Source organism: Microtus pennsylvanicus, chromosome 6, assembly GCF_037038515.1.
Source record: "Microtus pennsylvanicus isolate mMicPen1 chromosome 6, mMicPen1.hap1, whole genome shotgun sequence".
Classification (NCBI taxonomy): Eukaryota; Metazoa; Chordata; class Mammalia; order Rodentia; family Cricetidae; genus Microtus; species Microtus pennsylvanicus.
In genome coordinates this window covers 11,846,565-11,869,619 of record NC_134584.1, presented here as the reverse complement: position 1 = coordinate 11,869,619, position 23,055 = coordinate 11,846,565, and the positions used below count along the sequence as shown (strand labels likewise).

The 23,055-nt window shown below is 37.9% G+C and overlaps 1 protein-coding gene across 4 annotated transcripts in view; it reads left to right on the top strand.

Moving 5' to 3' along the window:
• Positions 1-23,055, top strand: part of Ctnnd2 (catenin delta 2) — a 746,809-nt gene that overhangs the window by 263,921 nt on the left and 459,833 nt on the right. For 3 of the 4 annotated variants that reach the window (XM_075975796.1, XM_075975795.1, XM_075975798.1), the window contains one exon: positions 15,325-15,437. The exons of the other annotated variant lie outside the window; for it this stretch is intronic. In XM_075975796.1, coding sequence (XP_075831911.1) covers positions 15,325-15,437 — 113 coding nt within the window. The remainder of the gene's footprint in view (positions 1-15,324; positions 15,438-23,055) is intronic. 4 annotated transcript variants of the gene reach the window in all.

The following is a 23,055-nucleotide window of genomic DNA, read 5'->3' as shown; positions in this document are numbered from 1 at the left end:
TGTGGGGTTTTCCTACCACAAGTAGTGTGTGCTTCCAGCAGGAGAGTCAACGTCATGGTATTGGATGTTTGGTGGCAGACTATTCGGAATGCAAGCCAGTCAGAATCACTCAGCAGATTCTCCTAAGATTTTGATTTTGATGCTAAAAGTTGATATTTGGTGGATTTGAGGTGCCGTTCTTGGTAACTCTCCAAGAAAAACAAACTACATGATATTCCAGATACCACCCACATAAGACATCCCGACGCTATAAAAGTGTGGTGCCTAGATTATCTAGAATTACATGAAGTTCAGTTGTGTGGAGTCTGAAAGTCCCAGACTTGAGAGATAGTGAATAAAATACTCAACCATGGTGGCATGAGGAACTAAATTCAGTCCTCAGAGCTGTGTAAAATCTAAAGGCTATGGTGTTCATTTAGAGTCCCAAATTTGGAAAGATAGAGACAGACAGACCCTGGAGCTCCTTCAGCTTCCATCATACCTGGGAGTCTGTGAGTAACTTGGACCAAAATTAAGGTAGGCAGCTCCTGAGTAATGACACAAGATTCTCCTCTTCATCTGTCCACTCACACATGGCCACATATATGTACACATACATGTGCACGTATGCACACATACACATAAAGTTAAATCTAAAGTGGTGTTTATGGCGCTCAGTTTTCTGAACACTGAGGGTTCTGGAGGTGAGGGCTGAGCTATGAGAGTAAAAGAAGTTGGTAGATGCCAGGTGATTAAGGTATAGAAATGATAAGAAAATTAGATTGTTCCCCAAAATACTTACCTATCCTATACGTAAGACTGCTTGGAAATATATTTAGTTAAACATATCTATAGATTCATGTGCATATTCTAGTCCTGCTTTCTCATCTGTAAAACGAAAGTAACAGAATAATGGTATTTTTTTTTGTCTCTGAAGATATTTTGCATCACTTGGGGAAGGAAAATGGGACATTACTTCGATGGCAAAATGCATTGCCTAAGTTTATTAAAATAGGTCCTCCATGCTGAGTGAGATAGGACTGGATTAAATCATTTGATTTGACTAAATACCAGTTCTGTTGTGTTTATTAGGTACACATATCTTGTTGACGATTTAATTTCCTCCTAGACTATTGCTCTCCCCCACTTGATTAGCAAGGGAAAATTGTTTGGGCAAAAAAAAGGATGGCCTCATCGGTATGAAACAGCTGCCAGAATCAGAAGCAGCCCACAACCCCGTGCCGCTGCCCAGGGGGCTAATGCCAGCCCGCCCTGCCTTCACTGCCAGGTGAAGCTGCCGTTGATGGGAAGTTTAGTACCTGGTTTCAGGGGACAGGATGATAATTTGGCTGTTCCTAAAAAGGCATAAACAAAACATTGGCTGAGTGTAGACAGATGCTGAGGTTACTCTTTGTACATGAATGCACGTACTTGAGTTCGCTTTAATGGGGCCGCGCTTATGGCGTAGAGCCCTGCCACCCATTGTAACTAAGTTGTTATGAGCTGCTCATTGGCTGGAAGCTGCTGTACCATGTGCAGGCCCAAGTGCCGTGATGGGTCTCGTGGTACTTACTTTGGATTAAATGTGGAGTCTTTTAGTCTTTTCCCCGTGGTCTCACAGAATGATATTAGCTTGTCTGCAGTGTGACAAATTCCGCATACCAGGAACATCTGGCAAGCTCTTCCCTATAACTGAGAATAGCCTGCAAACTCAGGGATGCAAACCCAGGGAGACATTTCACACACTGGGGGCTACGGAAGCATGGCGACGGCAGAGGGCGGGCATCATCAGCACAGTTCATGTAGCTGCAACCTAAGTGGTTCACACTGTGGCACATTCATCAACACGGCATACCTACAAGTTCCTGTTTGATCATCAGAAGGCAAATAAGAGCGTATTTCTTGTCAAACTATGCTTAATTTATTACCAGTAGAGACATTTCAAAACGGGAAAAATAATAAAGGAAAGGGAAAGTAAAGCCTTCACAGCAGGAAGACAGGTTTAAATTCAGTCTTTTGATGTTGATCTGAGAACAGATCACACTGATATGTTCAAACCACGAAGCTGCTATAGCAAAGAGACTTTAAAATAAACACATAGTACGTAAGAAATGAACAGAACGTCAGACTCTGTTGTCTCATTTCAATTTGAACATGTTGATATAAGAATGTTCATGTTTTGACTATTGCATAAGCTGGGGGAAATATATTTCACAGATGAAAGGCAAGGGTTGACATGTATATGTATATTAAATACCTTATCAAGCAATGGGAAAGAGCTCTGAGCTGTCTCTGTTGGTTTTCCTGCTGTACCACTGACTCACAAAGTAGTCTGAAATTATTTATTTAACCCCCTGATTATCATTTTACTCCTCCTTACACTAGTGGAATACTTTTAATCTTCTAGATCTTTCCCTAGGTCACAGTAAAGAATAAATGCAGTAAGTCTGTAACTGTTACTGTACAGCAAAACTGTTACAACTATCACTAAAGGTACAATTATAATAATGATTCCTTTTATCTGATCTTGCCCTAATGATTACTTGAGACCCTTCAGACAGTACCGATGAAAATGCATATAGAAATGTGAGCTTAGTGTATATAGCAATTACTTACATCCAAGTGTTAAGTTATATATAGCATGCATGCATTCTGAGCTGATGATATACAATTCGGTATCCAGACTTTGTGATTAACTTTGAGTCACTAGACATATTCATTCAAAATGTAGTTTTATTCTAGTAAAAAAAAACACAACAAAGCAAAATAAAATCGCTCCAGGGCAATGAGGGAAAGAGGGTTCAAACTTTGTGTACCCCAAATCAATAAAGTATCACCAGCAATACAATGAAGCAGAAGCAAATGGAGCTGCCTCTTTGAACGAAATGTTCAAAGAGTTCTGTGGAAATGTCCAGGAGTTCTGTGTTCTAAAGCCCTGGAGGATGTTGCTATGTGCTTGGTTATAAGAAGTTTCCCAGTTGTCAATGATATGAAGAGACAGGCAAACTGAGAACCTCATCGTGTAGCTTTGGACACAGCCCACGTTTACACAATCAATCCTGAGAGTTTCCAAAATAGTCGTTCTCACTAAGTATTTTATCATCAAGAAAACAAGAGAGCAGACACATTTCTAAGGGGACTTTGACTGGGAGTATGGGAACGTGTTAACCTTGTTGTCAAGAGACTCATTTGGCTGACAGCCTGGTACCTACTACATTGCACTTACATTGAGCAATTAGTTGTACTTCCTGTAGTACGATGGCTTCCCTCCACTCTTACACATAGTCACTGGTAAGTTCTTATTGGCCAGAAATAATAACCCCTGCACCTGACATGGCCTCTGATTTCTTTCTTCTCTGTTCTCATCTTCCCTGATAAGTTGTCTATAAGTTTCATTTATATTTCCTTCTTGATACTTTAACAGGCTACTTTGTAGTAAAGTAAATTTTGATTAAACTCCAGCTCTCTTGCAAGATTGAAGTCCATCAGAAGGATCTATGCCTGACTTAATTTTGCAATTCATATCCTCCTTGCCTGTACCACTAGTGCCCTGCAGAATCCTTTAAGCACATATATATTTTTTTCCTATTGTCATTTTATTCTTTTACCTTTTTATTTGTTCATAATATGAGTAGATGCAAAAGCTTTGGATGGAGAAGATACAGTTTTGCTTTTGGGTAAAATATAATTATGAAAAAAATGACTGGAGCTTGCGATTTATTGCCAGCAAATGGGGATGAAAGAATCTGCAGAGTTGTTTGCTTCTGACACAAGGATAGCGTTTCCTTGACATTTCATTAAGATGAGTTTAGGCAACTGCCGGGCATGGACAGTTGAAGAACGAAGACAAGGGTATAGTTAAGTGAATTCAAGAAAGTATCATCGGTCTTGTGAGTGTACTGGTCAGTTCTTCCCAAGTCGAGGTGAGAGATACACCTACAGAGAGCAGGGGGCAGTTGCAGGATGCAGAGTTGAGATTTGTTGCCATAAAACTGAAGGGCGGAGGCAGTCTTCTCGACTTAGGGATCGGGAGACATAGGGAAGAGGAGATGGGTTTCTGGAGCAGTGAAGGAAAATGAGCGCACACAAAGTCCTTTGGAGAAAATAGTTGTCTTGATTTTCACTGAACCTAGTCCTTCCCTTTTCATCCTTTAAATATCAGAAGGCTACTTCCCCCATTCTTGCAAGGGGATTTACTCTTCTGTTTTGTCATTGCCTTAATTGAGTATTCCAAAAGTTTACAGTCACCCTCTTAAAAGTTAAGGATTGTGTTAGGAGGAATTAGTTCCATCACAGTACGAACTTAAGCATCCCAGTGGGTATTCTTCCTATATTTGGATAAAACATAGCATTTTATTTCCAGACACCTGTGACGAGAGGGAGAAAGTAAGGGAAGCAGTGTGAAAAGATGAGTTTACTTATTCCTCATTAAAGGAATTTATATTTCAATTATGGATGTGTGATTCCTGGTTCTGTAGTCTACATGAAAAGAGTGGATGTGATTAGCATCAGTGTTTTGAGACACTGGCGTTCTGAACACTTAGATAAGGTTAGACCTTCAGATCCAGGTTGAGCTATCTTTGTGGAAACCACTTAACATCTTCATTTCAGAAATGTCCCAAATAATTAAATGCCTACTTGGTTGAGATGATATTTGTTGGAATGAGTAAGTAATGTCATAGAGAGCACTTAGCAAAGACGGATATAATCTCTTATTTGTTAGCCTATCAATTCATTCATCATTTATTGAGGACATTCTATACCAAGTGAGAAAACATTCTTATGTAAAGTATGGTCTGGAAGACCATGTATATAGTTTAAGAGAAAAAATAGGCATGGGGATAAGTAAGTTAGTATACTCCAAGACTCTTTATATTCGCTTATATATTTGTTACGGCTATGGAACCAGAAAAGAATATGGCCAATGCATGTAAAAAATATTTAAAGCATTGACTGTCACTTTTATGTGCTATTGCCATAACTACAATAGATGCTCTTTACAGATGTGTATGTCGAACTTGTTATCTGAAAAAAAAATACTACAAGCTCTGACGTCCTTTTATCTACAGATTTATACTCTAGTGTCAGAAGGCATTATAATGTTCCTAGAGATACTTGGTATAACTAACAGCCATCAATAGTGGGTATTCCTAAACATTTAATCAAGACTAATGGAATTAACATCACCTTGAAGTATGCAGAAAAATGGTTTTGCTCATCTCCTCTCTGATGAATGAAGTGAATCAGGTAGCATACTTCCATCAGCTAACAAGGCCTCTGCCAAGCTAAAGAAAGTGGCAGAACAAACAGATTAGAGCCTGCTGAACGTAAGGCTTGGTCAGAAAAGGGTGTTTTGTTCAATTTCATCGAGACTGCTCTGGAAAGGTGCCTAAGAGCCCGCCTCAGAGTGCTGATTCCTGTCATCTGCTGTCTTGCTAGGTGACCCAGAATGACACCATGGTTGTTTAAAACATTTTTCTGTCAGCTTTGTAAACTTCTGTAGACAGCTCTTTGCCGGAGTTTTTGACTCTCCGATGAGGTCTACACAGCTGAACAGCTGACATTGATTTGTTCCATTCCATCTTGACATCATGGCTTGTTTCCCCCACATTTGTTGGACACGGGGCTGTAAGATTCCTATTATTACCCTGTCATTTCACCATTGCTGTGTGTCTCAGTTGGACTGCATTAACATTTTCAGAAGGTAGTGGCTACAAAGTCAACTCATTCATGTGAAATGGGAATTAGGTGTTATATAAGAAAGAAGATCATTCAGTATTATTTATATCTCAAACCCTTGCTGAGAAACATTAGGGATCTCAGCACAGAAGAGTAGTCATTTGCAGTGAGATACTGAGATGGAGAAGCTACCTTCCTGTACTGTGACCTCCACCTTGGTAAATCAGCATCCATAGATAATGTGTAGATGGTAATAATGACCAAAATTCACTTGAGCCACCATTGTCCTCCAGGATTGAAAGTGTGTCACTGTTAGAGACCCTGGAACCATTGTCTGAGAAGCTGAAGACAGGGACAACAGTGATCTTTAGTCCTCTCATTTTATATGGAATTGACTTGATTGTGTTAACACTGGTCCTTGTAAGAGCCAGGTCTCATCTGGAGACAGAATGGCCAATATACTGAGAAAATAGAAGAAATATGGAATTTGTAATAGGGGTTCTGTGAAAATGAATAATCCTCTGATATCTAATAAAAGTGGTGGTTATGGTAGAATTGAATGTTATTAGATCAGAGTAAGAAAGAGTCCAGACTAGGGCAAGGGTCCATTAGGGCTGTAAGTCACTAGATAGTCAAACCCACCATCAAAAGAAACCAACATCAAATCTAGAAAGACTATCGAGAGGCAGAGCATTGATCCCCAAGAAGGTTGAGTTATTAAAATTCCTCCCATAAAGAGTACATGCCTGAAAATTGACTGCTATCTTTATTTCTCACCCACTGATTTGCTCAAAATAAAATGAAGTATGAACCCAATTTCCAAAAATAGAGGCCTCAGGAAGAAACTTGACCAAATTTTAAAGTATCAGATTTCAGAAATTGAAAAAAAAAAATTCTTCCAAAGCAAGAACATGGCAAGCACCTTGGTGTATGAAGTGTTCATGCTTTAAATGAGATTGTAGGGACCATACTGTGTAAATCCAAATTCAAGTTCAGAGAGTTTTAAGATTAGGACAAAGTCTTTGAATGGTATAGGATCATAGTTCCTCTTAGGCATCCTTCTTTGCTCTGAAATTCTCAATTTTCTTTTAGAAATTAGCATGAACTCTTAATAAAGAAGGTGGGTTGAACCTGTGTTAACCCCTCCTCTCTGGCCCAAACAGTAAGGAAACAATTTAAAAGAACATAATGTATAAAATCGAGATGAGCTGGATGAAGAAATGTGTTTCTTCAAGGTTGAAAAACATCAATTGTTAGTATATCTTTAATGAATTCTATCAGGAAAGCAACAGTGCATTCTAAGTCGAGGAAGTAAAACCTAGAGGCCTGAAGTGAAGAATACCTTAGAACTTTCTGTTAGGAGGTATTGGTGTGGTAGATGGACAGAGTGATTGGTTCCTCATCACACTGGAGAAAATGGAGTTCTAAGGAATGAAGAGAAATAAAATCATAAGGGACCAGCCTTGACAGAAGTACCTCTTGCCAGGGTAGAGGTGTGGGAATTTAAAAATATAGTAAAAAATATGAAGATGCAAATGAAAATATTAAAATGGAGAAATGTATAGGATAATATTGGGAGGGAATTTCAGTGAGCACTGAAATTCACCCACGTTTAATTACCAATTGCTTAAAATACCCCTGATCCCAAAAGATAGGACAAAAAACTACATTGGCATGACATAAGAAAAAGAACATACCAATTGAAGGTCGCCGGCTATATTCATAGTTAAACATTCTGTTGCTAGAACAAAATAAGTCATGCTAACACCCTAAACTGGAACATTCTGTAGGCAAACCACTCCCTGGGTGGAATCCCAAGTTATCTCCAAAAAGGAACTGGAAATTCATTGGATCCTTAGACTTTTGTTTGAGGTTAGAACATGTCCACTCCTCTATTCCTGGAGTACAAGACCTGACTATTAGCCACACCTGTTGACAATAACCTTGAGAAAGCAGAACTCTCTAATCTACATCCAGGTGGGACCTTTCCTGAGGTTGAACCACAGTAACCTTGAAGGAACTAGAGGTTTAAGCCCCAACCCTCTGACCTTTGGTCAACGTGGAAAGAGGCTCACATTTTCAGGCCTCCACATAAAGCACTGATACGGAATTCATCATCATGGGTGTGTGGAAATCGAGGTAAAGGTAGAGGATAGTTTGTGGAAGAGGGCAGCTTATTACTTACAGCCCTCTTTCATGGGCTGCCACAGGGTACTCATTATGCACACTCAGAGTTATCCTGAGGAAACACAGCCAGGGAACTCCACTCAGGCTGCATTCTCCATGTGCACACTCAGTACCCAAATATGAACCATTGGATGCAGAACTAGATTATTTTCAAAGATGATATGTCATAGGAAAATGTACCACACGTAGGAAAGCTTATAAAATAGAGAAAAAGAAAGCCCTAAAATAATGGAAAGGAGAAGTAATCTCATGCTCATACATTAGATACCAGATGGTATTTAAAGTAAGTGTTTATAATGTGGTATTTATCTCTTAAATTATAAACCCAGGCAGAGCAACAAACTAAAGTTAAAGGAAGAAATGTTTGCATTTTGAGGAAGCAGACGATAGCACAGTGGAAAAGCAAGAGAATGGTTGATAGAAAGGCTTGGGAACAGATACAGATTTTAGTATGTATACAAGGAAACAAGAATATGAAATCTAGTTAGAAAAACATTTAAAATAAGAAAGGAGGGCATTAAAAATATGCTGTAGAACGGTGGTACTGAACTTCATATTTCACAGAAAATTCTGCTGAGTGTCCATGAGCATCTCTCAAAGCAGATATAATATGAAGACAAATCACCAAAAAGGTTTGCAACGTGAGGAATCCAGAGGTTATCAACAGCTACCCTGGGAGGAATTGAAAGGGGATATTCCTTAGGTAAAAAATACCTCTGTAAGTTTACCTTCTCAACAGCAACACTGACAAGAGCAGATAACAAAATCCATTTGATATCTTGAAGAGAAAGAATTTCCCTTCGAGAATTCCTCTACTTTCATACCCAGCCCTATTATTAGATAGGTGTGGATATGCTAAAATAGAGAGCTGTTGTGTTTCTTAGAAGAATGCTTTTTATTCTGTCTATATTGAAAGGTAATTTTTAGTCAAGAAAGGAAATCAGGAATTAAGACAAAACGTCTACACAGGAAAGGAAACGCTCTAGTGCAGAAGCCTGGCAATCCACAGATGCACAGATATGGAAGGTTTGAACAAGCCAGAAACTCTGGCAAAGATTTCTTCCATACCTTGCATTGATGGCTTTTTCACATTGCTTGCTGGGATTATTTTTATCTTTATTAATCAATTTAACTAAATTAGAAAATGTTGTATTAAACTTATAACAATTATGCAGACAACTAAGCAAAGGAATGACAACAGCAAAAACATCTAACTGTGGTAACAAATTAAAAATATATAGACATTGATGGATATACTATTGGTCCTGGAGAACTATGTCCACACTTGAAATATAAAATGTATTGGAGGGTATGTATGATACCTTATTTTAATCAACCTGCCTGTTGCACTCAAGAAGTTATGCCTTGTGATCTTAAATAATTCATTTATAAACAAGCATGTCCTAATTCAACTACTGGCTACTATTATTTTAGAAGTAGAATTCCAGTTTAGAAAGTGATCCCTTCTGTTTGAGTTTTTCTACCCTGCAGGGACAGAAACTGAATAGGTAATGGCTATAAATGAAGTGTAGTAACAGGACCTATTATATTGTTGTGTCTTTGGATATGTGATCTCATCATACATTATTTTCATTTTACTCATGTACATTAACTGATCAAATTTTGCATATTCAGTTGTCCAATATATTTTGAAATCCATATGTATCATGAGATGGCTTAAGTTAAATACAACTTTGGGCATCTCCCAGACTTAGCACTTTTGTGACAAGAACCTGCAAATCTACCCTAATCAGTTATCGGGAATATAGTATGTTGTCATGATGTATAGCCATCACAGTGCACACTAGACTCCTTGCTTGAGCCTGCCTCTCCTACATGACTGAAACTCTGTGTCATGACACACAATTCTGGGTAACTAACATTCTCCTTCCAAAAGTTAAACTTTAGATTCCACATAACAGTGAGATTATGTGGTATTTTGTCTCTTTGTGTTTGCTGTGTTTTACTTAACATCTTCTCAAGGATATATTTTTCCATTTTTACAGGGGACATAATTTTCTTTTTAAAGGATGCTGAGGGTCCCATTGTACATATATTCTCAGGGAAGTAGGCACCTCAGGAGGAACATATTATTTTAGTGTCGTGGTGGAGAATCTCGGAGTCTTCATCAGTGTGGTTACAGTCATCATCCTTGGTTCTTTCTACTCTGTATCTTCATGCCTGTGCGCACTCTGTCAGAACACATGATGATCTTACTCAGCACTTCTAATGAGTCTTTTTGGGTCCTGCCTGTGCATAGGATTCTTTTCCTCTTTGCGGTAGAAAGAAGTCAATGAAAGAAATCAACTTAGCACATTAAGTATATTGGGGGGGGGGAGGGGGGAGTTCAGACATGCTTAGTAGCCACTGCCCCATTTCATCTAGTGCTGAGCCTAGGTGCAGAAGGTTTCAATCTCTTCATTTATTTCCTGCAAGCAACCCACATTTTTGCATAAAGATGACTTCTATTATGGTGTCTAATCTATCTTCACTGATCTAATGTCTGGTTTGCTCTTTATCTTCCAGTACTGGTAAAATCATCCCAAGTTTATTTTATTCAATTTATGATTCAGTCTCAGTTTTCACTATCCTCAAGTCAGTTTGTTCCTTCCAAGCTGATGGTCCATCAGCTCGCTACATATCATATTTATTGCAGGAATTAGATGAGGCATGAGGTTTCAGGTTTTTCAGTTTTCGTACTGACTAGCTAAGCCCTCCCAGGAGACTTTGTATGCTTTTAGACATTTAAAAACATTTAATAAACCCCATTTAATTAAAGGAAATAAATTATTAATCTAGGCTCCTCAGGACAAAGTTATAAAACTATATGATAATTTTCATAATAACCCAAATGTATTATATGAGTCAGTGATGCGTTGTTCTAAAAGTAAGACTATTTATGTCTGCTCATGTACATTTTAATAAACTTGGAGTCATAGATCTGATGCTTTTACAAACGTTTGTTCCCTATAAGTCAGGGCAACAACTATATAGTGGAGGAAAGGGGATGTTTTGCACTACTTTGTATCTCTTAAAATGTCCTTCACTGCAGGTCATTCTATCTTACCCTGGCACAAGATTCTCATCAGATCCTGGTGTCTCTGGCCAGTTTCCATATTGTGTATTTTGTAGCCTAATTTGCATTATTTCTTCTCCACTGGAACTGTGTAGATGAAGGTCTTAGTAGACAGTTATTCTAGACCTCCCCCCGCCCCCGCGCGCCTGACTTATAGTGTTCAATTTGTTCTCCAAGTCTTTGCATTTCCTCAGTCTTATTTCAGGACCCCTCATCTGTGTTGAACTAATCTAGTGCCGTGTAGCTGTGGGTAGCTGTGTTGTCTATTTCACTCTGCTTTTTTTTTTCTGGTTGATCTGATACATACTCTCCAGATCAGCCCAGCGCCATCTCTCTCTTCCTGATTACTTTCTGGGAGCTTATTCAGGCTTGAGAGATCTGCGCTCCCTCGAAACACCATGCTAATTCAGCATGTCATCTTTCCAACCCCACCACCCTTGCAGCATCCCCCATGGCCTCAGGGGTCACCTCCATTCTGGAAAGGTAGTGACTGCTCTAAATGCAGATGCATTTTGGTCAAATGTATGGCATACACCAGTGGAAAAAGGAACCCTCCACTGAATGGCCAATTACTTGTCCTATCAGTTACAGTTCTTCATGATCTCTGTACAAGGCTATGTAAGGATAGGGTGAGTATAGCGGAGAGCTTCCACATCCAGTGAGTGGTATATTGTGGCTGAAATAGCCTTCCTCATAAGCCTTAAACCGATTTCTTGGGAAAAGGGAATGCTGCCTCTGATCGTAATGTCTATGATCTAGGAAGACATAAACAGTGATGGACAAACAGGGAAACAAATGCCACTGTAATGTGGGATTCCTTTCTGTATGCTGTGAACACCATTGGTTAATAAAGAAACTGTCTTGGGCCTGTGATTGGGTAGAATAGAGCTAGGCAAGGAAAACTAAACTATGTGCTGGAAGAAAGGAGGTGGAGTCAGAGAGAGGCCATGAAGCCACAGCCAGAGACAGACACGTGGAAACCTTGCTGGTAGGCCATGAGCCTCATGGTAAAATATAAAATAATGGAGATGGGTTAAAGTAAGATGAAGAGTTAGCCAATAAGAAGCTAAAGCTAATTGTCCAAGCAGTGATTTAATTGGTATACTTTCTGTGTGGTTATTTCGAGAGTCTGGGCAGCGGGAAATGAACAGGAAGCCACATACAACACCACTGAATTTATGGGGGCTCATAGATTAAAAGGTCTTTCCTTGGGGGCAGAGTCTTTTCATTTAGCAAAGAGTCGAGAAGAAATCTGAGTACAAAAGTTATCAAAGAGCAGAAAAAGCGCCATATAAAGACACAAGAGGACACAGTTTCTGGAGTTCAGTCAGAGCTGGCAATGCATGATAGCTTCCTCTAGTAAAGACAGGAATGCCCTCTGTTCATGAAGTACTCGCTGGAGTTCCAGAAGGGGATTGGAGGGTGACTGACACTAGCTTAAAGTACTATTTTCCCAAGTAAGTCAGAAGATAACTGGCAATATTTGTAGGAATATGAAGATGTTCATAACCACAAAAAAGGAAACTGGAAGTCATTTCATGTCTAACAGTCATTATGTGTGCAGAGGAGCCTGGACTCAGATCCACGCTGAAGAGAGAAGTGATCAGCTGGATCTAAACCAAGATGCTGCAACTGATAAATACACACATCGTAATAGTGACAAAAGTATGTTCTTCCATGCTGCCATGAAGCCCAGTTGAATTACCCAAGCAAAACTATTGGGATTTTAATTTACCAGAGTTTGAGATAAAATACTTTAGGAAGAATTATTGAAATATTAAGCAATGCAGAAGAAAAGATTACTTAGCTTGGCTACACTAATAGAAAACATACAAAATGAAGCATGAAGAAAATTTAATAAATGTTTTATGAGTTGAGGGTCAGTTCTAAGTAGCATATTATATTCTCAAAGAAGGAGAGCATGCAGAAATCATACACATTAATAAAAATTAATCATAAAGATTAATATTTCTTCCATATAATGGAAGCTAACAATTCACTAATCTGGTCAGCTTAGTCAATTCTAAGTAAAAATTATATCAAGGAACATGGCAGAGAAAAAAAATGCCATATCTATAATGCTATAAAGTTAAAACAAATGTGGAATTTTGTAAAATTTTGGGCAGAGACAGTATAAGTGAGAAACATCACAAACAATACCTTTAAAATGAGATCATTTTCCTTTACATCTGAATAGCATTCCATCATACATATGTACAATATTTTTTTTGCCCATTTGTCAGCTATAGGACAGTTAGGTTGTTTTCCTTTTCCTAGTTGCTGTGACTAGCAATGAGCATGGCTGAGCAAGTATCTGTGTAGTCTGATGTTAAATGCTTTGGGTAGATGCCAAAGGTTGTACAGGTCAGCCATAAACACATGAAAATGAGCAACTTTGAATGAACTCTGCAGATTATTTACAAACATAGGTATTTAACAGTATTAATTAAGGAAGAGATCAATAATTTGAGAAAGTTAGGGGTCATGAAAAGAGCTGAAAGGGAGAAAGATGGAGGGAAAATATAAATATAGTACCCATGTATGAAATTCTCAAAAAAGAAACTTTAATAAAAGATATAAAATAAAGACATATTCAGGTCTTGTAAATTTCAAAGTATTCTTCTTTAAAATGCTACAGTAGGCCTGGAGAGATGACTCAGTAGTTAAAAGCTCTGGCTACTTTTCCAGAAGTCCTGAGTTCAATTCCCAGCAGCCTCATGGTGGCTCACAACCATCTGTAATGAGAGTTGGTACCCTCTTCTGACAGAACACTGTATACATAATAAATAACTAAATCTTAAAAAAAATAAACCTTACAATATAGGAAATATTCAAAGTGCCTGTTGAGTGCCTCCCATCACTTTTGACAACTGACTATCTCCCTCACTCCTAATCACATTGTCTCCCGCCTCTCTTGACCATTATCTCTCTTCCATTTTCCTGACTATTGGAATGACATAAAGAAAGCAAAATATGAGAGCAGCTATAAACAAGCTGTGTGTCCTTAGTGTGTGTACCTTGACTTTGAACATATTGCTCTACCATGTCATCATAATGGTCTTCTGTGGAGAAGAAGAAATATAGCAATTTAAACACAAATCATAGACTTCCATCTGGATGGCAACAACCCTGTGTGGCCTTTAAGTTCTATGTTCAATACAAAAATATGATTTGGTTTCCTGTAGCATGAACACAATTAAGACCTGCTATTATTTAAATACTAGAAATGAGCAACTGGATATTCCTTTGAGGGTGAACTTCCAAATCTTTAGAGAGGAGGAGGCCAGGCTATAGGACATTGATTCATCCAACAGGCGTCTTCGTGTTCAGTTTTCACCAGAAGTAGTTGGTACCACTCAGAGTATTTAGAAGGGAATACTAAACTTGACTGACATGTGTCCCAAGTTTTACACTGTGGTAGGAAGAGGGATCCCTCCTTTGCAAAGTGTCTTCTACTTGAATCTCCAAATAATATCAGCACTTAAAAAACTCCACTTTTATGAACAATAGATTTAGGTGTTTTTTTTTTTAAAATAAAATTAAACAAGCTAGCTTTTTAGAGCCCATTCCTTATGGTGGTATGCCTTGCTCAGCCTCGATGCAGGGGGCAAGGGGCTTGGTCTTGCCTCAAGTTTGTGTTCCAGACTTTGACTTCCCATGGGAGGCCTTACCCTTCGGGAAGAGTGATGCGAGGGTGGACTTGGGGGATGAGGGAGCAGCAAGAGGAGGAGTGGAATGGAAACAGTGGTTGAAATATAAAATGTGACGTAAAAAATAAATAAAAAGCTAAAGAGACAATCACAGCCTGTGATATGAAATCTTTACCCACAAATATCTCAAGTTGACTAATAAGATAGTTGACTATGTTGAAAAGGCAAACTCACTAAACTTTGAGAGGTTTTGATTCTCTAAAAATCTACCTCTGTCCTACTTTTAGGTTGTAATAATATTTTTCCTTCTCATTACTGAAATATAATTGTGCAGATAATTTAATTTTTAAAATAGTTAAACATAAAATTGTAAAATAACTGTTTAAACTTTTGTTAAATATGTGACTTCTTATAATTTAGAAATTATAAACATTGTAAATGAAATAGGTAAGAGAAGTGCTTTAGCTAGGTATCTCATTCAAGTCACACTTCCTACCTATGAAATTAGTGTTTTAGCCCATTTAGAACATGATGAAACAGATAATAAATAAGTTATATTAGTGTTTTGGGGCCAGTGTCTTACACATCTAATTTTCAAGCCCTTGCCTTATTATATAGCAACAACTTCTGTGTCTCAAAGTTGATGCCTTGAAAAAAATCTTATTTTCCCCATCTGTCTTCCTGTCATCTTAGTTCTAAACTTTGTGTTTCATATAGATGCTACCATTCATCTTTCCGGTGGGTTTCTTTCAGGAATTACAGTTTGAAAGGCTGACCCGAGAGCTGGAGGCTGAACGCCAGATCGTGGCCAGCCAGCTGGAGCGATGCAAGCTTGGCTCGGAGACTGGCAGCATGAGCAGCATCAGGTAGGGGCTCTGCGCTCCCTGCATCTTCTGTCCTTTGAGCTACCATTAGGAAGGAGCTGTGCTTGCTTTTAAACCTAGCCAGGGAATTGGGACACTCAGTCAGATGTGGGAAAGAAAGAGTGAGTGACCTGAATTAAGAAGTACGATGTTCAAAAGGTGTCCAGAGTAGCCTGCTTTATACTTTGAAACTCTTCTTAACAAAATCAGTGCTTGTCCTGAATACAAAGTGTGCAAATTTTACACAAAGGAAGGCTTTGCTGCAGTCCACTGGTTGGGAATGGGAAGATGCCAAATCCCAAGCTTTATCCTCCCACTCCAAATGATACAGAGCTGCAGGTTACTAAGATTTTGATAGAATCCAAGTTGTTTACTAATGTATAATCCAAGTTATACTAATGTATAATCCTGTTAAAAATTACTCTTCCAGTAGCAATGACTTATGAAAGAATATTTATTCATTCATGGCTGAAAGTCTTCAATTAGTTTAAGATTTATATCTCCTAAAACCACTTTTTAATAGTCACTTGATTATAAGCAAACTGTCCTTCTTGGGACCATGTGTAAGATTCTAAAACATAGTGTACTTCTCTATCGTCTGCTTGGTGTTATATATTTTGTGTACTTTAATGCCTGTGTTAAAATCCTATGGCACAATATCTCCTGGTGTCTTGAATCATGATCTGGAGAAACTTGTCTATCTCTTCTGTCCATTTTTAACTTGGGAGTACAAACACTCCTTAATTGACTTTCTGCATATTTTTATCCATCTGCCAAAATGATGATTATCTTGAGATTATTCATTTGAATGTATTTCTAAGATTTATTCTTCTATGAGTGAGATAAATGTTACTGATGTAATTATGATTAAATGTATAGGGAGAGAGCATTTGTTATTCTCCTGTGAAGTCCTGCTTCTTTCACAGACTGCCCATGTCATCTGATAATTTTACTAAGATGTCTATAAAACCAGCAAGCATATTAAGTACATTGCTGTAAAATTGACATCTTTTACAGGAGCTATGTGTAGGTTATTAAAAAGTTTGAAAAGTTAATGCTTATAGTTCCTTGTAGTTTCTCATGAATATATGTCTAAACCTTTCTACCATTTTTGGAGCCAAGCTTCTTTCCAAAATGTCATTTCAAGCAGCTAGTACGCATTTTAAATCTAAAAATAATCAATTCACAAAATTTTATTCACAGATATTTTATCCTAAAACAGATGGTGGATGGGAACTATAATGGATTTTGAAATGTAACATTTTGATTGGGAGAGAACTGAAATCTGTGAGCGTTTAATTAGCCAGGAGATCTTTTGTGCGCGTGTTTCTATCTTTGTAATGTTTATTTCCAAGAGATGTGGTGAGTTTTTAGTTACATAAATTATATTTCAGTTTCAGCGTTGTTGGGCTGGGGATGTGGGTCAGTGGTAGAAGTATTTGCCTAGCCTGCATGAATTGCCAGCACCCAGTACTAACAAAACCAAACAGGGGACCATTGTGTTTCTAGGTATTGAGTAGTTTTGCCTGGAGATATGTTTTCCATATCTGTGAATTTCAGTTTTCTAGCTATAGAATTGTGATAATGCATTTCTATATCTTCACAAAGATAAAAGGAAGAATGGAGGTACGTAAGGAGACTCATAGTTTATCACCAGTAAATCATGTATGGTTTTCTTTCGCAGCAAACGTACAGAAAACCTTTCTTATTGCAGCCCCTTCATTAATTATTAAGCAACACAGATTATACAAACCAAATTTCTTTTCACTCTGGACAAGAATACAGGGTTTGTGTTCACAGTCCAGACCAGACACTCAGAAAGTGACCGTACAATGAAAGGAAACTCACACAGGACAAACTTACAAAATCAGTTTTGTTCCATTGATTCTATCCATGCTATTTTTGTTTCTATTTCACTGATGTCAGCATTGAGTTTTATTATTCCTTCCCTTTGACTCTTTTTAGGCATTATTTCTTCTCATTCTTTTAAGTTTTCAAACGTATCATTATGTTATTTACATAAGATCTCTCCAGTTGTGTTTTTGTTTTTTAGTTTTAATTAGGCACTTAGAGCTATGACCTTTTTTTCTGGGAACTGCCTTTGCTATGTCCCATAGATCTTGGCATATTGTGTTTAATTTGGTCCTAAAACGTTTTAAATTTCCTTCTTGATTTCTGTCTTAACCTACCTTTCATTCAGTAGTGAGATATTTAGGGTGCATGAGTTTGTGTACTTTCTATTCTGTCCGTTGTAGTTGGTACCTAGCACAAAGTACTGCATTCAAAATTTTCTGCATCTTTGGACACAGAGCACGAGCAAGTTTTAACAGATATAAGAGAATTGAAATAACACTTTGTACCCTCTCTGGCCACCATGGATAAAAGCTCACTGAAGCTGTAGGTCACACATTGGTCTAGATAAGGTGGTAAATTAGCTTTGGTGATCTGATAGTGCCCTCTTTCTAGAGATAGGCCATAGAAGTTAAGCAAAAGTAGTCAGTGTCTCCAGAAGCTTCTAAGTTAGGTGGAGAGTTTCTGGAAACTTCGCTTAGTCAAATGATACAGGAAAGGAATGGAAAGTGATTGTTTATTTAAAATATTTTCTTAGACATTTGATGCTCAAGACCTACTGGTACTTTCTGCTTAACTTCTCCTGGAAGCCTTACCCTTCCAAACAAAGACACTTTGATTTGTTTTACTTCATCCTGTGTGAATATATTCTAATTCTCTTTCATCCAGGAGAAGCTATCAGGATTTTAAATGTAAGAGATTGCTGTGTTAGCAGCAGGCAGCAAAGATGTTGCCTAATTTGTTGACAGTAGAGCGGGATTCATAAGCCCCAGTCTTCCCAAACATCTGTTTGTTTATTACCTCAAGTACTGAAGAGGTTTAAAAACTGCCACATATTGTTACTTATTCTTATGTACTTATTTGAGAATGCAGCTCTCAGCAAGATTTTATTGAAAAGATCTGTCCAAGGAATTGACTGCCGACTTTTCTCAAAATTTAGCAATTAACCTTCTTCCCCTAATGTGTGAGTGATGGTGTCCACCTGTTGAGAACTCATTGTCATTAGAACATGCCTCATTTAAGGTAAATAATTAAATTGTGTCTTTCAGGACTCACACATTGCCAGTTAAGTTGTGAATGTCTAGCAAATGCTTGGCTTCCATTTAAGGAATTTTTGTAGGGTAGTGGTGAAGACAGTGTAGTTGGAACCTGTGAATTCTAGAGTTGAATGTCAGTATTACCTGTTTCTAACTTCATGAAAGTCCTTTTAAATGTCCCAGACCTACTTGAAGTTGGGAGAGTGATTACCTTTTAGGTATATTACAAGTATCACTGTGGAGACCGAAAATTATTAGTCTTTGTCGCTGAAAAAGCATTTGATACATATGGACCAATCTTTTTTTAATTGTTTTTATTGAGCTATATATTTTTCTCTGCTCCCTTCTTCCCCTCCCTTTATACCCATTTCCATGGTCTCTATGCTCCCAGTTTACTCAGGAGAGCTTGTCTTTTTCTACTTTCAATGTAGATTAGGCCCTTGTATGTCTTAGAGTTCTCATTGTTGTCTAGGTTCTCTGGGATTGTGAATTGTAGGCTGGTTTTTCTTTGCTTTATGTCTAAAAGTTACTTATGAGTGGGTACATATGATTTTTGTATTTCAGAGTCTGGGTTACCTTACTCAATCATTTATTTGCCTGCAAAATTCAAGATGTCATTATTTTTTCTGCTGTGTAGTATGCCATTGTGTAAATGTACCACATTTTTCTTATCCATTCTTCGGTTGAGGGGCATTTAGGTTGTTTCCAGGTTCATATGCTGCTATGAACACAGTTGAGCACAAGTCCTTGTATAATTGAGAATCCTTTGGATATATACCCAAAAGTGGTATTTCTGGGTCTTGAGGAAGTTGTTTACTAATTTTCTGAGAAATCGCCATACTGGTATCCAAAGTAGCTGTACTAGTTTGTACCCCCACCAGCAATGGAGGAGTGTGTTCCCTTTGCTCCATATCCTCTCCAGCATAAATTGTCATCACTTTTCTTGATCTTGGCCATTCTTACAGGTATAAAATAGAATCTCAGAGTTGTTTTGATTTGCATTTCTCTGATGGCTAAGGATATTGAACATAATTCCTTAAGTATCTTTCAGCCATTTTAGATTCATCTGTTGAGAGTTCTCTGGTTAGGTATGTACCCCATTTTTATTGGATTATTTGTTCTTTTGATGATCAGTTTCTTGAGTTCTTTGTATACTTTTGAGACCAGTCCTCTGATGGACCAGTCTTAAACTATTATTTAATTTATCCAAATAATGTACGAAAGCATTTGCAAGACATGTGCAAGAAGGCAGAGAATGCCCTGATTTACAGACAGGACAGACAGACACACACACACAGCCCCCCTACCAATCATTTTTATTCTTTTTACTTTTAGCGGATGAGAGATTATGACTATACCAAACTATAGATGGAGTTTTCAACTATTGCCACTTCTTGCCAGAATGCCATGGTAAAATTATGTATGTCCTAGATGTGTGATTTTATAGCCAGAGCACACTGAAGTATTACAGTGTTTTGCATAGTAGTTTTAGAATAAAAAATTGTTGCTGCTCTCACTTTAATTGTGGCCACGACAATTCTTAGGACTTTGTTGAACTATTGATAAGGAACATTTAATTCCCAGCCACCTTGTACCAGAATTTTTACCAATGAGATTAATGTGGAAATAGATAAAATTCATATTATCACATGAAATTCAGAATTGTTAGTGTTCTTTGAATACCATGAAGTGTTTAAGGATTTATTGAAACTAAAGTTATTGTGTAGGACATGTATCCAAAAATTGAACCTTGCTTATTGCTGTATGGGTAGAGGTGCCAAGGGCGGTGGCAAAACAGAAGGGATGAACATGGGTTTTGATATCCTCTAGTAAGAAGAGGAGGAATGCAGACAATCATCTATTATCCATTCATTCAATCCGTGTAAGTCTTCGTCATGCTATGTGCCTTACAGTGTGGGATACTGGAAAGCAGCTGTCTATAAGAAGGAAAATTTGCCTTCTCTCATGAAGACTACAGGCTTATTGACACGGAGCAACAGGCTGTTCTTCAGTGACAGATTCCTTAAGGGAAGGAATGAGGTATCAGAAAATAAAGAAAATGGGAAAATTGGGTCGGGAGGTCTTACACAAGCTAAGTGTTATGACAAACAAGTTTGTTATGAATTGCAGCCTCTTATATACGATTTGCAGGAGAGAAATGGGGCAGAGTCGGCAGAAAGTTACCATATGATGAGATAAAGTCAGCAGGAAGCTAATGCAGCAGGGTTTCCCAAGGGGAACAGGATGTCTCCTCCTGTGTGTCAGAGACCAAGCACTCAACAACGCTGGGCTAAATAACTCCAGTCTCTTCAGAGGGAAATCCAAGTTCCCAGAACCTGAAACCTAAGTCCTTGAGGCCCTGGCCCCAGTCCCAGGTTACACCTTGCTATGTCTACCCCCGGGGCAAAGACATAGAACTAGGTTCATTTTATCCTTTCACCAGGATCTCTGAGAAAGCCTTGATTGGCCTAGCCTTCAATGTTTACTGCTGTCTTATGGATAATATTTATTTATCACGGATGTAGCATCATCTTGCCTGGGTAAGTAGAGTTCTCTTAAGCACCCCTAACTAAATGTCTGTTGGGGTGAGCTTTGTGTTTCGATAGACTGCTCTTTCCCAAAAGAACACAGAGAGAGATGATCAGAAATTCAAAGGAAAGAGATCAGATTGATTGCTTTCTTTCAGGGAGGGACTGCAGAGCTATGCTTTAACCTTAACCTTGCCCATTGAAGCATTTATTAGGCTGGCTAATGAGCAAGCATCCCACAGGGAAGAGGTTAAACACAACCTTGTTTTTTATGTAGCAACAGAGGAACCATAAACTAATGAAGAAACAAAGCTAGAATAATATTTGAATAGGTGTGTTTTTTAACTAATTGTATTTAGTTATGCATTCTTTTAGGCCTACGTGCTCTGTCTGCATGTATGAGTACATGCCAGAAGAGGGTATCAGATTCCATTCACAGATGGCTGTGAGCCACCGTGTGGTTGCTGGAAATTGAACTCACGACCTCTGGAAGAGCATCCAGTGTTCCTAAGCACTGAGCTATCTCTCCAGGCCCATATTTGAATAGTTTTAAAAAAATAATGAAAACTGAATACTAAGGAAGTCTTAAATAAGACATAGAGGAACTGTTGTTGGTGACATCAGGGGATTGGATTTCCAGATTTTCACAGAAGATTTATCTGGCCTCATTCCAGGGAGAATTCTTTCATTGTAAGTCAGAAAAGAACAAAGCAAGTACATCTCTGAGATGCTAATTATATCCAGGGATCTTTCCAAAGAAATCTGTTCTCATATAGTAGATGGAATTATATACTATTTTTAAAAATGTTATCTTTTATTGTAGGGTTTTAGTTGTAATCTAGAAAAAATGTAGTTAAGATTGTGCTATATAAATATAATTTCCAGATGCAAATATTACAAGATAGTAGCACATACAGTTTGACTCTATTATCTACAATTGGGAATACAGAATATTTGTAAGTTCATGGTTTTTAGGAAAATGTCTCAGTTCTGCTGCCTAGTAGCTACCAAGGACTCCATTTGACTCTCCAGTTTCTCCCACAGGAAATTAGAGTAACACATTTCTGTATTTTCCTTTATTCATTTCACTAAATTCTTTATAGTTTCTCTCACAGGTATATTTAATATATAAAATAGTCTTTTTGTTTTTTGAATTTCAAATATGTGTTATACATATTTTGCAATCTGGTTATGTATATTATATATGCATATGTATGTATATGTGTGTATATATATGTACATACAAACACATACACACATAATTTATTTGTGCTTTTTAGGATCAGTTAGGTTGTTGTGGATGCCGGTAGTATGTGCACTCTCTTAGCTGATACCTTCTACAGTATCATGTGAATATGTCTCATGGAATTTGTTATATATACAGAATATTCTGAGAATTTGCAGATTTTGGCTCTGTACACATATGGCGGGTACATTGCTGAATGACATTCATGATAAGGGCAAGCATTGGTTCCCGTGGGTATGGGCACAAGAGCAAAAACCAGTGCGTAAGGCTAAGAAATTTCTCAGTTCTATCCATGCACTCTCAACAAATGTTTTCCAGATTATTATTTGTTCTTTTAAACATGGTAGACGCTTTCATTATATTCTTATTCCTGCTCTATTAGAAGACTATTCACATTTATTAGGTACTGATGTCTATAGTTCCCTTAAATGCTGCTCATACATTTTGCATATTTTATTCTATTGATGTCTTCGTTGTAACTTAGTTATTTTCATTCTCAATACAGTCAGTTACTAACTTTCTGTTACTCAGATATATGGCTGTCGTGTTCTCCGAAGTCTTTGGCATTTATCCCCTTCCTGTTTCACCTTTTGATGGACATATATGTTCTTGTTTGCTTTTATTAGCTTGTTTATTTCCTTTTGGTTCTAGGCTCCTGTTTCCTAAGCATCTCCAGCCCTCAACACACTATTTTAATCCATGTGATTACCCAATCAGTGTTTCTTTTGGTTTATGGCTTT